General features: G+C 36.9%; 1 protein-coding gene across 4 annotated transcripts in view; it reads left to right on the forward strand.

Moving 5' to 3' along the window:
• Positions 1–16,044, forward strand: part of C2CD3 (C2 domain containing 3 centriole elongation regulator) — a 136,478-nt gene that overhangs the window by 49,199 nt on the left and 71,235 nt on the right. For all 4 annotated transcript variants that reach the window (XR_011233696.1, XR_011233697.1, XM_069471006.1 and 1 more), the window contains exons 12-16: positions 4,884–5,002; positions 7,184–7,306; positions 9,938–10,423; positions 12,474–12,625; positions 14,573–14,819. Coding sequence is in view for 2 of the 4 variants with exons in the window: in XM_069471006.1 (XP_069327107.1) it covers positions 4,884–5,002; positions 7,184–7,306; positions 9,938–10,423; positions 12,474–12,625; positions 14,573–14,819 (1,127 nt within the window). In the remaining 2 variants the exon portion in view is untranslated. The remainder of the gene's footprint in view (positions 1–4,883; positions 5,003–7,183; positions 7,307–9,937; positions 10,424–12,473; positions 12,626–14,572; positions 14,820–16,044) is intronic.

Raw genomic sequence — 16,044 nt, forward strand, 5'->3', positions numbered from 1 at the left:
TGCTCAGGTTGGTCTCAAACTTCTGATCTCAAGCAATCCTCCCACCTCGGCCTCCCAAAGTACTAGGATTACAAGCATGAGCCACCATGCCCCTGCTGGGCTATCTTTGTATAATTGAATTGTGAGAGTTCTTTGTATATTCTGGATAAAAATCCCTTATCAGAGCTATGATTTGCAGATATTTTCTCCCATTCTGTAGGTTGTCCTTTCACTCTCTAAATGGTACTGTTTAGAGCAAAAAATGTTTTTAATTTTTTTTTTTTTTTTTTTTTTTGAGACAGAGTCTCACTCTGTTGCCCGGGCTAGAGTGAGTGCCGTGGCGTCAGCCTAGCTCACAGCAACCTCAAACTCCTGGGCTTAAGCGATCCTCCTGCCTCAGCCTCCCGAGTAGCTGGGACTACAGGCACGCGCCACCATGCCCGGCTAATTTTTTCTATATATATTTTAGTTGGCCAGATAATTTCTTTCTATTTTTTTGGTAGAGACAGGGTCTCACTCTTGCTCAGGCTGGTCTCGAACCCCTGACCTCGAGCGATCCACCCGCCTTGGCCTCCCAGAGTGCTAGGATTACAGGCGTGAGCCACCGCGCCCGGCCTGTTTTTAATTTTTATGTAGTCCAGTTTATCTATTTTTTCGTTGCTTGTGCTTGTGGTATTGTCTTTTTTCTATTTTGTTTTAAATATTTCTATTACAGAAAAATAATAATATAATAAACAATTATGTTTCTGCCACCCAAAATTACAGCCGCTTTTCTAACATATTTTAAGAATATCTTTACCTTAGTTCTCCAGTTTAATACATGAACGGTTCATCAGTGTAAAGTTTCTTCTCTAGGAGATAGTTTGAGAAGTAAAAGGTGTGCTCCTAACACTCCTACATATTCAAGTAACTTCCTTTCCAGCAGTAACATTGGATTTTTAAATTTTTCTTTTGCTTTGTTTCATTTGCTTTTTGAGCTAGATAATCTATTTACATGGTTCAAAATTGCAATTTCCATCTTTACAGGTAAACAATGTTGCTTTTATATCCTTCCTGAGCTGTTTGGTGCATATATCAGCAAAACGATTATTTCTTCCCCACCCCACCCCCACCACACATGTTTATACAAGTGTTAGTATACAATATATGAGTTGAGTATCCCTTTTTCAAAATACTTGGAACCAAAAGTGTTTAGGACATGAGATTTCTTGGGGAGGGGACCCAAGTCTAAACATGAAATTCATTTATGTTTCACATGTACCTTATACACATAGCCTAAAGGTAATCTTATACAATATTTTAAATAATTTTCGTATGAAACAAACTTTTAACTGCATTTTGACTGAGAACCCATCACATGAGGTCAGGTGTGGAATTTTTCCACTGTGATATCATGTTGACACTCAAAAATTTTTGGATTTTGGAGCATTTCAGAATTTGGATTTTCAGATTAGGGATGCTCAACCCTTACACTGTTCTGTACCTTGCCTTTACCATTATATTTTAGGTATTTTTCCATATCGTGACATAAAGAGCTTCCTTATTCCATTATGACTACATAATATTCCATTGTATTGCTGTGCCATAATTTAAACAGCCCCCTTTTAACTAATATTTAAGTTGTTTCATTCTTTTCCTATTAAAAATAGTACTTCAGTGTATAATCTTGTACATGCATCATTTCTCATCTGGTGTGAGTATATCCAGCACAAGTATTAAAAATAAATATACAGGCCAGGCGCGGTGGCTCACGCCTGTAATCCTAGCACTCTGGGAGGCCAAGGCAGGTGAATTGTTTGAGCTCAGGAGTTCTAGACCAGCCTGAGCAAGAGTGAGACCCCGTCTCTACTAAAAATAGAAAGAAATTATATGGACAGCTAAAAATGTATATAGAAAAATTAACCGGGCATGGTGGCGCATTCCTGTAGTCCCAGCTACTCGGGAGGCTGAGGCAGGAGGATCACTCGAGCCCAGGAGTTTGAGGTTGCTGTGAGCTAGGCTGACACCACGGCACTCTAGCCCAGGCAACAGAGTGAGACTCTGTCTCAAAAAAAAAAAGGTAAAATAATTGAAAAAAATAAGTAAACACTTATTTACACTTAGAAACACCACCTAAAGTAATATAATATACTTGTTTACTAAAGCACATGGTTTCACTCTTTCTATTACCTTAAGGAAGAATTAGGGCATTTAAAATTTTTCTTATGTTTACTTTCTGGATATACGCTTAAATTATTGACAGCAGCAAGAACTGCCCTGGAGTTTGTTCAGAGCATTTGAGGATGTATAAAGGATCCTGTTGGCTGAAAGTAAGCATGTTTGAGGAGGTTTAGTGTTGTTCAACTGTTTTTATCAAACCCCCATACACAAAGAAAAATATTTGATCCTTTTCTCAGGTCTTTCTCTACTACATCCTTCTGCCTATGTGACATTTGATGAGGTTCTTAAAACTTTCTCAGCCTCAATTTCTCCATCTGTAAAATTGAAATACAGCAATCCTCATTTTGCCCATATAGTGTTGAAATTCCTGCCAGTTGGACTTGAGGGCTTAGTTACCATGGAATCGTGCAGAACAAACACAGTTCTGATATGTGCAAGTTTCAGTTAACATAGTTCCTGTAAAGCAAGGACTGCCTATAATTACACAAGGGATTAGTGGACAATCACATGGGATAATGAGTGTAAAAGCATTAAACATTCTATAATAGTATGTAACTAATAGCAACTCACGTTTGTTGCACACTAAAATATGTGCCAAGAACTCTATTCAATGTTTTACATGCATTAACCATTTAATCCTTACATTAAAAATGTATATATACACACAGATGAGGAAAGGAAGCTAAAACATAAGTCAATTAAGTATTGTATAAGATCACACAGCTGGTTTATGGTAGAAGTAGAATTTGAACCTAGCACCGTTTCAATTCCAAATTATATGTTTTTAATCTATATTGCTTCTCATGCATTATCATTATTATTGTTGGCAACAGTGATTAAATTCTCCACATGTCCTTTTGAGAAGGATTGTATAAGAAATGTTGAATAAGTAAATGGCATTGAGCCAAGAATTGGAAGACTGGGTTCTAGTTGTGATTATACCACACACTAATTGTGTGACCTTAGGCAAAATCGCTTTTGCATCTGTGGACCTCTCTTAACAATAATATGAATTGGACTAGGTATTTTCAGGATTGCTTCCCAACTCTTAAAAAAAAAAATCTTCTCTAGGACATTGTTAGCAATTTATTTATATGAATTTCTTCTTCCATTATTGCCTCAACTCACTTTTAGTGGTAAAAAAAATATATAATGACCTTAAGAAACAGAGGGCCAGGTGCAGGAGCTCATACCTGTAGTCCCAATACTTTGGGAAGCTGAGGCAGGAGGATTGCTTGAGGCCAAGAGTTCAAGACCAGCCTGGGCAACATAGTAAGACCCTGTCTCCACAAAAAATTTTTTAAATTTGCCTGGCGTGGTGGAATGCACTTGTAGTGCTAGCTACGCAGGAGGCTAAGGTGGGAGGATCACTTGAGCCTAGTAGTTTGAGGTTAGAATGAATGGTGATCACTACACTTCAGCTTGGGCAAAAGAGAGAGAAATCTGTCTTTAACAAAGAAGAATCAGAAGAAAAAGAAACAAAATTACCTGTGTGAGTGGTACACATATGAAAGAAAAAAAAGGAAAAGAAAACAGAATTATATGAGAAATGCAAAAATAGTGCAAAAATGTACCTAGCTAGTAAGGAGAAATCTGAGTAGCAACAGACTGAAATAGAATTCTGTTTGTATATAATGCATTTTACAATGTCCAAAGTACTTTTTATTTTATTACCTCAGTTGATCCTCCCTGCATACCAACAAGATATAGGTGTTGTCTTACTTCCCTTCCCTTGGTAAGGTAACCAAATAAACTGATCTACTAAGGAATGTTGCTTCTTGGCCCCAGATCTTTTGTTTATAGTTCCTGCATGTTCATCCAGAAAGTAAAACCCAGATCGTAGGAGTACCAAGAGAAGTATACAGAGTCTATAACTAAGATGGTCAGAAATGAATAGATCAGTAGGTCAAAATGGGTAATTTGAATGAATGCCAGAGATAGCAGATTCTCTTTGTAAATGGGCCTTTTGTGAGGGTTCTTCAGATCCATGTTAAGGGCCTTAGCAGTGAATGAACAGGAAGATGGTTTTATAGGTGATAAATCGTTGCTGAGGTGGTTACTGGTAAGTAATAGAACTGGAGCTTGAACTTTGATTCCAGTCTCAAGTTCCTTTTATTGTTTACCACTTAAAGGCCCATAGCAATACCACCATCACTTTATCCCTTTACACTTGTTATTACAGCAGAAACTGCCATCTTTCCATCTGAGAGACAAACGCTACTCCGCCTAACACTGCTAACTAACATCAGTACCTGGTACCTTGTCTGAGTATGATAGGAGAGACCTGTTCTTCAGTCAGAAGATAAACTCATTTTTATTATTATAGTTTTTTTATTCAGTTCTATTTATTTATCCCTCATTGTCCTACCTCCAGCCAGCCCCCTTCTTTTGTTACACTACCTACCAACTTGTCTTTTAAAAACAGTCATATTACCTTAAACCCAGTGAACTATATGGGCCTGTCTCCTTACACAGCCAGTGCTGATATGCTTCGCATTCATTTTGTATAATAAAGCAGAGCAACATAGTACTGTTTATCTTCTGCATGCTATCCAGGGGTTTCTATTTGTCTCTGCTTGTTCAATCCTACAACCCTAGCACTTCCCGTGAAATCACACTGACTAGATTCCTGAAAGAGATTTTAGTTAGATTTAAAAGGGAGGCAGGTGATATCAAGGCATGGATAGATGGTGACTGTGGTTGGTTGGTGTAACATGTGCCTATGTGTGTGATTCTCCTTACAGTGGTGAGATTCCAGCAACGATTTGTGTTTCCAGTACGGTTTGGTGGCCCAATGATAGAGCACTGGTGGAATTCCAACCTCACTTTCCAAATTTATGCAAAGAAAATGCCACAAAAAAAGGTACTTCAAGTGATTTTGACCTTTGCCTTACCATTGACACCAGGAATTTAGAGCATACTTAAAATTACATTCCTACCTAACCTAGAAATTTCCCCGGGTTCAAGTAACACTACTGCGTATTATTATTATTGCTAATCTCTATTTGCTGTTTGTTATAGACCAGATATTATGCTAAAGGGTCCACATGCATACACTCTCAAATTTAATCATCACAATTCCTCTGTGAATTAGGTACATTATTATCTTCATTTTACAGATGAAGAAATGAGATTTAGTGAAGTAACATGTCTAAGATCACTTAGTCCAATAAAAGACAAAGCCAGGACTCCATCTCACATCTTCTGTCCTTAGATCCTAAGTTCTTAACCTCTTTACCGTGCTGGTCCCTGCCACAGAGGGGTGACTGTTTGTATTGATACAGGCTATTAGCATTAATTTGAGATTCTGCTTCCTGTTTGCAGGTGGGATACATAAGGTATCCAGCCTATGTCCAAAATAATATAATTGTGGGTAGCAGTTTTGATCAACTAATTCACAGTTTATAAAATCTACTTGCAGCTGGCACAACGTAAATCAAGAAACTATGACATGAGCAGTTTTTACCTCATCCTGTAAAAGTGTAGCCTGTATAATCTTTTGACCTCCTCTTTGCTATGGACAGCATGAGGAATACATCTTGTTTTCTTCTGTTTGTTTTTTCAGAGGCTATAAATAATGCAAGTTATTTTTGGAAAATACAGCAAAATAGGAAGAGGGAGAAAATCACATAATTTCATAAACTCAAGATAATCTGTATTAACATTTTGATATAGTTATATTGAATTATTTTCCCATACCTAGTTAATGGCTTTTTTTCTAATTATAAAAAAATTACACATTTTTTATTATTGTTTTTTTGAGACAGGGTTACTCTACTGCCCAGGCTATAGTGCAGTAGCATCATCGTATAATAGCTCACTGCAACCTTGTACTCTGGGGCTCAAGCAATCCTCCCACGTCAACCTCTTGAGTAGCTGGGACTACAGGTGCATGCCACCATGCCCAGCTAATTGTTTTGCTTACTTTTTGGAGAGATGGCGTCTCACTGTTGCCCAGGCTGGTCTTGAACTCCTGGCCTCAAGTGATCCTCCTGCCTCGGCCTCCCAAAGTTCTAGGATTGACAAGTTTTTTGTTAGAAACTTGAAAAATATTTTTTGAGGCAAAAATTGCCCATAATTTTATCACCAAGAAATTAGTATTGTTAACATTTTTACATATCTCTTTCATCTTTTCAAATGAATATAATATGTTGTATAATTTTGTATGCCATTTTTATCTTTATTTAACATTATCTTATGGTTTTTATTCATTTTTCTTCAAAAATATGTATTTAATGTTTTCCACATAATTTTATAAGTATCTGAGGTTTACTATGTATATAATTTAATACCCTGCTTTTACCAAACATTGTAACAAATACTGTTCATATTATTATAGACTTTTAGTAGATAGCATTTTAATGGCTGCATATTATTCCACTGTATGGATATACTTAAATATCAGGAATTGTTAGTAGCCTAGTAATTCGTGATTATTACACCTAGTAATTTCTAATTGTTAACTCTTTTAACATATACATATTTGTACATAAGCTTTTTATGTATTGTTTATAATTTAGTATAAATTCCCAGAAATGGCATTACTAGGCCAAGGAGTGTAAATTTAAAGCATTTTATATGTATTACCAAATTTATATGTATGTTGCCAGTTTACATTCCCAACTTCCCTCATATGACAGCCTCTTGTTTCTCCATAACCTTATAGCATCAGGTATATTAAGCTTTGTAATTTTCCTAGTTTTAAAGGCAAAAATTTATAACATCTAAATTTCATTTTTTATTTTTAACAGTAAAGTTGAACATTTTGAGTAAATAACTCTTAATAGAAAAAGATAATCTTCCAACCTCTTTGTGACCGATGAAGGCCTCTATAATCTTCCAGGAGGAAGTCATGAAACCTAGAAGGAGGACCAAAATATGACAGAATATAGGATCCCAATTAGAGTTGCCTCAGCCAAATAATTAAGCTTTTTACTTTATAAAGCACAGTTCCTTTATAAGCCATCATATGTTGTCATTTCAGTTGTAATCCCATGGCTCCTCTTTAATTTAACCTAAACTTTTTCTTTCCTTCCTCCCTCAGCCAGAAGTCATTGGATCTGCATCGCTTCCTTTGCGAGCTGTCATTCAGTCAGAGCTGCTTTCTTTTAGTGACCAACTTCCAGTGCAACGGGAAAATGGTCAGACTCTACTTGGCCCCCTCAAGGTACATAGGTATACATTCAGGAAGTCAGATGTATTTACTGAGCATGTATTATTGGCTGACACTGAGAACATAGCAGTGAACAAGAAAAGCAAGGTCTTTACTCTTGTGGAGCTTCTATTGAAATAAGTCAATGGAAGTGCTATGAAGGAAATAAACGGTATGACATGATATTGAATACCTGGGAAGAAGGAGGGAGATGGTGGTCAGGGAAGATCTCTCTAAGGAGGTGACATTTAAGGTGAGATTTGAAGAATGAAGGAAGGATAAAGTAAAAGGCACAGGGAAGATCATTCCAGAGAGAGGGAATAACACATGCAAAGCTCGTAAAGCAGAAATGGGCTTGGCATCATCAAGGGACAGAATATTGCCACAGGATAGTGAGCAAGAGGAAGAGTGGTAGAAAGTAGGGTTGAACAGGCAGGTAGGAAGCGTATCATTCAGGGCTTTGTAGGTCAGGGTAAAGAGTATAGATTTTAGCCTAAGAGCCAAAGAAAGGATGTGGAAGCATGGAAGTGACATGATCTGATTTGCACTTTTAAAAGATTACTATGTAGAGAATAGATTGTAGGGGTAAAGAGGGAAAATGTGGAAGCTGTTGCATTAGTCCAGAAAAGAAATGATTGATGGTAGCTTGGACTAGAAAATTAGGTAAACAAGAGTGAAGTATTAAATAACTGAGTGTACCTCATGGAATGAATTCTGATGTATAATTCATTAGAGAGAGGGGGTTTTTTTCCTTGTATTCAGTTACATCAGGATTTCTTTGGTGGCAGGATTTGAATGTGTGACTTTAGTACAGCTTTGTCTTGGTGTCCTGGTGTGTTTTTAAAATCACTGCAGCTATGCCTAAAATGTCTCCATGGCTCCCAATCACGCAGAGAGTAAAAAAGTACAAGGCTCATTGTATGAACCCAGCCTACTGTTTCGCCTTCTCTCTTGTAGTTTCTCTACCAATAGCCATATCAGACTATGTAAAGAATCACTAAGGTATCATGCTAGTTTGAGCCTCCATGTTTTTATTCTTGATTTTTATACTGTTTCCTCTTCTTAAAAGCTGTCTCCCTCCTCTTTTGGTCTTCTTAATACCATTTAGCTTTAAATATTTATATGATTATTATTGCAAAACATTAATACTGCTTTACTTTTCTGCTATCCAAGTTTTATTTTTTAGCTTACCTGGTTCATTCTAGACTAGATTTAAAGTCAGAAATAGGCAATAAATATAATTGATGGACTGGAAATTTTTTCTGTCCGGGCTTTGTTGAGAGAAGTACTATTCTAGATCAATTGCTGTCTATGTTCAGTAGAGCAAAAGAACTTTGCTGTGTAACGCCTATGGGTTTCAGATAAAAGGGACAGAAAGAACCTATTATTCCTAGTAATTTAGTCTCCTAACAGTTAGTGACCACCTCTAGTCTTTAAATTCGTTTATCCTACATCCATTTTCTTTTTTACTTTTTAACATTTTTTAGCTGTTTTATTTTGAAATAATATCAAACTTAGAAAAAAATTGCTGAGGGTGGGGCAGGCAGGAAGAAAAAAAAAAGAAAAAAATTGCAAAAGTAGTACAAAGGATTCCCATTTCCTTTGCCCAGACTCACCAATTCTTACTGTTTGTCACATTTGCTTTATAATTGTTTATCTGCCTCTTTCTGTCCTTTTTACTTCTCCTTACTCATATACACATTTTTTCTGAACTGTTTGAGAATAAGTTATAGATGTCATGCCTCTTTACTCCTAAATTCTTTAGTTTTTTTGTGTGTTTCCTAAGAACCAAGGACATTGTCATGCATAATACTCTAGAGTTATAAAAATCAATTTAGCATTAATACTATATTACAGCTACTCAGATTTTACCAATTATACCAGTACTTTCCTTTATAAAAAATTTTTTTCCAATTTAAGATTATCCATTGCATTTAATTGTCATACCTTTCTGATCTCCTTTAGTCTGGAACAGTTCCACAGCCCTTCTCCATCTTTCAGTACATTGATATTTTTTAAAAGTGAGGCCAGTTATTTTGTAGAATATCTCTCCCCTGGGATTCACCTGAATCACTTATTGCTGTGATTGTAAAATGGTGATTTCTAGCTCCACCATTCCCCATGCATTTATTTAGTTGGCATTCTATTATATGGAGAATATAGTAGAATTCTCCCATATTTTGTTTCTTCTCCCATATTTATTTTTTATCAGTATGGATTCACAGATTCTTATATTATTCAATAGGTTATAATCCATTACTGTTATGCTTTTTATGCTTAAATTATCCTAAATTTAACCAGTGGGAGCCTCTTCAGCTGGATTCTATGTCCTTTAAACACGTCTTCATTCTTTTCTGAGCACTTTTCTTATTTTCTAGACAACATGATATTCTAGGCTTATCTTTTATTATTGATAAATCATCTGCCTAGATTTTTTTTCTTTTTCTTTCCCTTTCTTTCTACAAAAATCTGCCTAGATTTTCTTAGTCTTAGTTCTTAATGTATATGCAGTCTGTTACTATTCTCATTATTAGAGTGTTTGAGGATGACTTGATTCATTTCCTAATAATCTGATGTTTCCAGCCTCAAAATTCTGACTCTAATTCTAGAGGACATTTTTGCTGATTCTTCTTTTGTGTTTTATAGGTAACCATGGAGCTTGTTACAGATAACAAAGTTTTCACTGGTGTTAATACTAAGTTAAATAGCGGCATCCAACATACCCCACCTTGTGCTCCTATAAGCCCAGAAAAGATACTACCAGAACCTAGCCAAGATAGTACCTGTACCAAAAATCCACAAAACCTAAATCAAATTCATGAGGAAACTGCAAAGAAACCGTGGAATTTGGTGCTCTCCAACTCAAAGTCACCAAGCGTAAATCCTTCAATCTTTAAGCCTATGTCAGCCTCCCACAATTTAGTAAATCAGACAAATGGGTCAACAGAAGAGAGTGCTTTGCTGTTATATGTGCTGTTGATGGTGCCAGATGGGAAAGATTTCATTACTGGAGAATCTGAGAAACAACCACCATGTAATATTTATTTAAATTGCAAACTCTTCAGCACGGAGGAAGTCACCAGATCTGTCATCGCATGGGGCACAGCACAACCAGTCTTTAACTTTTCTCAGGTAATTTTGTACATTCCACATCCATTAGGGAAGTACAGGAGGGGGGAGATTGATATGTTTCCTAAATCATAATTCCATCTTATAATAGAAATCTAGAATGTTTAGACTGGAAGAGACCTTTGTGATTATCTGGTGTGCAGATCCAGTCCCACTATTGGATGAGAAGAGAAAAAGACATTACCAGCATTTTAAAACTTTTTAGTTTTTCTTTTTCTGTCCTGTTTGAGTTCATGTGGTTTCCCACTATTTCTGTTGCCTGAGTTTTGGATTCTATTCCTTTCTGCTTCCTCTGGGACTTTGATTAAACTTCCCCATATTTCCTGTATCTTCTATTTCTCCTTCTTTATTACTTTATTTATATAATTCTCCTCACTGTCATTTTTTCCTCCACTTATTTCAATATTCATCTTACTTGATTTATCTGTAGGATTTGATGCTATTGCATAAATTAGTTTTTCTCTTGGTTTCTCTAACACCACTCTCTTATTTTCTTCCTGACTCGATAGCTATTCTGGCTGGGCACGGTGGCTCATGCCTGTAATCCTAGCACTCTGGGAAGCTGAGGGGGGAATATCACTTGAGCTCAGGAGTTCGAGACCAGCCTTAGCAAGAGTGAGACCCCGTCTCTACTAAAAATAGAAGAAATTAGCTGGGTGTGGTGGTACACACTTGTAGTCCCAGCTACTCGGGAGGCTGAAGCAGGAGAATCACTTGAGCCCAGAAGTTTAAGGTTGCCGCAAGCCAGGCTGATGCACTCTAGCCTGGGCAACAGAGTGAGACCGTGTTCAGGGGGAAAAAAAACAAAAAAACCTTTCAGTGATTCCCCAAAGCCTTCAGGATAGAATGTAAATCCTTAATTTGGATTCCAAGACCCTTTAGGAACTGACTGTATGTACTTCTCCAGTCTCAACTCCTGCCATTCTTCCCTTCATATTAGGCCAACTATACTCAGCTTCTTGTAGTTTCCTGAATATTCTCTTCTACGTCTGTGCCTTTACATGTGCTGTTCCTTCTGCCTAAAATTTCCTTCCCTGCCTTCAGGACACCTTTTAGGCAGAGCTTTTTATACTAGTTAATTCCTGCTCAGCCTGAAGATTTAGGGTTACCTTTTCCCAGAAGCTCTATCTGAAACGTCCCTATTTGGAGGTTAGGTTGCTGTGTTTTCCTTTTTTTGGTTTCAAGGAACTGAAATGTACTCAGGGTGTCTTATGTAAGTAGAGTTTCTTAGGTGGATACAAAAGTAGCTCTGCTCTGATTCTCTGTTCTTCTGATGTCTTCCTCTCATCAAGCCATGTGTCATTTCTAGTTTCACCCTTTTTGCCTCTCATGTTTTCTGTTAGTTTTATCACTGGCCCTTGTCTCCCTTCTTCTGTTACAGTTGTTACTACAGGTTGGGTTCCTTCAAACAGGTGGGCCCTTGATTCTACCATTTATTTGCTGGAACTGCTCTTGGCTCTAGATCTCTGGTTCTCTTTGTGACTTGTCTTTTCTCTTTCATCCACTAGCTGGCCGACTCTGGAGTAATTTTACACTGAAAATCCAGATGAACAGATGGCTTTGCTATTACCTGTTGGGCAGAGCCTTTTGCAATAGGCCATTTCATTAAATACTATCCAGCCAGTGAGTTGGCTGCCCTTTATAAAATGCTCAACCCTTGTCAAGTCAGTAGCATACTTGTTTCAAAAACATCTTTCTTTCAGTGAGATTTACAAGTGGGTCACTTTCCCTTAGAAAGGGTTGGATGAGTTTGTCAGGCACCGTGTTTGACATGTCTGACAATCTCTCTGTGTCCGCAAATCTCCATCTATATGAACTTTGTCATCAGAGAACTCATGCTATTTTATGTCTGGGCTTTATGTGTTAATCTCTAATAGCAGACTGACACTTCTCTTGAGGATACAGAGTGGGTTTTATTTTTATGTCGTTAGTTCCTGTGCATGCACACGGTAGGCTTCAGTAAATGCTTGTTGAATAAGAGTATAAATTAATCCTTTGTCTCAGGTGTGAATTTTGCTTTATTTTGGGTTTTTTGGTTATTTCTCTCCCCCAGGTGATTCCTGTCTCTCTGTCTTCCAAATACCTGGAAAGGCTTAAGAACAATGTAATGGTAATTGAAACTTGGAACAAGGTGCGGAGCCCAGGACAGGACAAGCTGCTCGGGCTGGTGAAACTTCCCCTTCATCAGTTTTACATGTCGTTCAAGTAAATAGGATCTTTTGGAGTATTCTTTATTTTGCATCTTTAACTTTGTATGGACTGAAGAGGAATTCTTTTGATTTGCAAACATGAATAGCCTAATAATCCTTTGGAGGACTTTTCTCAATTTCACCACAGTTGCTGCTCTTTCTCCAATTTTAAAGCAGTCTTACTGATACTGCTTACCATGTTTCAGGCATTATGCTAAGAACCTTACATACATCAAGTCATTTAATCTTCATAACAACCCTCTGAGGCAGGTACTTTTATTTCCCTTATTGTACAGATGAGTTAACAGAGACTCGGAGAAGTTAAATTACTTGTCACATATATCAAAATGGTGGAACCACAGTTAGAACCTGAATAACCTAGCTCTAAAGTCCACTCTTGTCACCAAAAAGTTCTACTTCCAAAAATTACCACCTCACAAAACTATGGTTTACCTTTCTGTCACAAAACTTCAGTATTGTTCACATCAGCTAGTTGCAAGATTTCTGTAAAGCATATCGTCTTTTACACCTTCCAATGTGGTTACTATACCTCACTTTAACACCTAAATGGGATAATGATTAACCTGCAGGTTATTTCTTTCCTCAGTACAGACCGTTCGTTTTTTGTGTTGATTCAAGTTTCAAATCTTTAATTATTTTAGCGCTGACTTCTTTCCCAGCAGCCCTCTTATGGTTCTGTGTTTTAAACGTTGTGTTTCACAATTTACAGAGAGCACCTTTATGGGCATTATCTCATTTTAGCCTTACTATAACCCCTTGAAGTATTATTATTATCCTCGTTTTACAAATGAGGGAAATTTATCCTTTAACTTGGAGAAGTCACTTGACTTCTCTGGCTTTCTTTTTCTTATCTGTAAAATGAGGGAGATAATAGATTCTCTCTCTGTCTCTTGTGGAGCAGTTATGAGGATCTAGTGAGAAAATATATGGGTGCTTCTTCTGTGAACAAAGTATTCAGAGTGGTAACATTGGAAATCATGACCAGGCCAAGGAGTACCTCTGGAATCATGGATGCTGCTGTCTGATGTAGGCTTTCGGCTTTTTCCTTTTTTTTAGTTGTAACATTAATTTGGTTTGGTGTTCCCCTTCCTCCACTTCCCTTCTCATTCCATTAGATCCCATTCTTTGCTGAGAGAGCATAAAATAATAGTAGCTACCAATTACTGAGCACTTACCATGTACCAAGCATCATAGTTAGTATTTTATATTTGTTGTCTCAGTTTAGTCCTAACAATAGCCCTATAATGGAATTTTTACTGCCTACATTATACAAATGAGGAAATAGACTCATAAAGGTTAAATGGATTGTTTAAGTCACACCAAGTAAGCAGCAGAGCTAAGATTCAGCATGATACTATAAATCATTTGTCAGAGCTTGAATCCCAACTCAACCTCCAACTAGTTGTGTATCCTTAGCTAAGTTTCTTAACCTTTTTAAATTTAGTTTTTCTCATCTGTTAATAGTAAATATCAATCTTTGCTGCACACTAGAACCATTAGAAACGCTATAAAGTGCCTATCAGATCGTAAGCACTCAGTAGATGACAGATAGTATTGGTATTACTCTCTAAATCTTATCGGCCAGACTCCAAAGTCCACACTCTTCCTAGTTGAGCGCACTTCCCCCTTCAAAATAATACAATTTAGCAAGGCTCCACTGAGATAGTGTTCAGATCACAGACACTGGACTTGGGGCCATGATGATACACACACATCAGACACATTCCCTGTCTTCAAATTGCTACATTTTGAAAATATCTGTCTACTAATTTTTATTTGATTGGTGACTGACAGATTCGCATGTTTTTTAAAACTGCTGTTACTTTTCTAGTTGTAGATCTATTTTTAACAAACTGAAAAAATGAGTCAACTAAGAAATGAAGCAACTCTGTGATGTGATTGATGGATGTTATTTGCTCATTCACAATTTCTCCCCCTCTAGAGATCCCAAGATTTCTCGCCTGCTGCTTGATGCCCAGTACCCAGTTGTTGCTGTTGACAGCTACATGCCTGTGATTGATGTGTTCTCAGGCCACCAAAATGGGAATCTTCGAGTCTTTTTAGCTATGGGTTCTTCAGATCAGATAATGGCAGTACAAAGATTAAAGAATGAAGAAGGAACACTCCCTCCCTTCAGCCCTAGGCCAGCCCATTTACTGGACCAGCCATCTGTAGCAGCTGTTGCTATGGTAGTAACAACACTGTGGTTCACAAAAACCATAATCTCATTTTCTCTTGCATATTGTGGTGAATCCGTTGCCCAAATCTTTATTTCAGTAATGAAAGGTTCAACAAAAGAACATTCACACCAGTGCTTGCTATAAATCTAAGGAATCATTGGTATTTTTCTGTTACGGTTTGAACGGATGTCTGTGTCCCTCTTAGCTCCCTGAATTTATAAAGAAAATCTAATTAGGCTGAGCATGGTGGTGCATGCCTGTAATCCCAGCTACTCAGGAGGCTGAGGTGGGAGCTTCACTTGAGGCCAGGAGTTCAAGACCAGCCTGTGCAATGTAGTGAGACCCCATCTCTAAAAAAAAAATTCTAATCTAACAACCAGATCTTAATTCTCTAATTTACTAACATAATTGCCTTTAAAAAAAAAAAAAAATTGAGAGTGGAGAGTGATCCCAAATGTAAGCCAGCAAAATCTTGTTCTGTTTGTTGGCTAAGTCCATGTTGGAAAATTATAGTGAAGTGCTGGCTTACCTACAAGTAACTTAAAAGTAATTTTTTTGTACTGTGCTGTACAATTGATAAAGCACATTGACATACTTTATCATGTTTATATCCTTAACAACTATATGAGGTGAGTCATCCTGATTCTGTTTTATAGGTGGTGAAACAAAGAATCAAAGAGGTTATGTTACTTGTCCAGGGTCACATAACTAAGAATGGGAGAATTAGGGTTCAGACACAGTCTTCCTTCTACTGTATCATGTACTACGTACTGTAGCTTATATTTGTTGTCTTTATTAGTATAGCCAAATCTCAGTGTCCACATCATTTAAATATGTTATATTTTTAAATCTGAATTCAAATGACAAATTTAAATGTCTCTAGCAGGGGAAAAACTATTAGGAAAATATCTATTAGCAGGTTATGGTTTATTTGTATACTATGAACTCTAAATTTTTCTTAGTTATTTGTTTCTTAGTTATTGTCTACGATAGATAATAGTATTTTTCTAATTGAAAATTACATAAAAGCACAAATAAAGAAAAATCACCTATAATATTCCCAGGACTGTTCAGGTGTTATATGTTGCTCACCTTGCAATGTAAACTCAGATTTTGTTAAATTCCATATTAAAAGTTAGAAAAGTTTTCTATAAGAACAGATAAAATCCTTGAAAGATTTGCCTGTGAGGTTAGATAGCTACAAAAACGTTGTTTTTCCTCCTATACTCATGTC

This window comes from Eulemur rufifrons, chromosome 6, assembly GCF_041146395.1.
Source record: "Eulemur rufifrons isolate Redbay chromosome 6, OSU_ERuf_1, whole genome shotgun sequence".
Classification (NCBI taxonomy): Eukaryota; Metazoa; Chordata; class Mammalia; order Primates; family Lemuridae; genus Eulemur; species Eulemur rufifrons.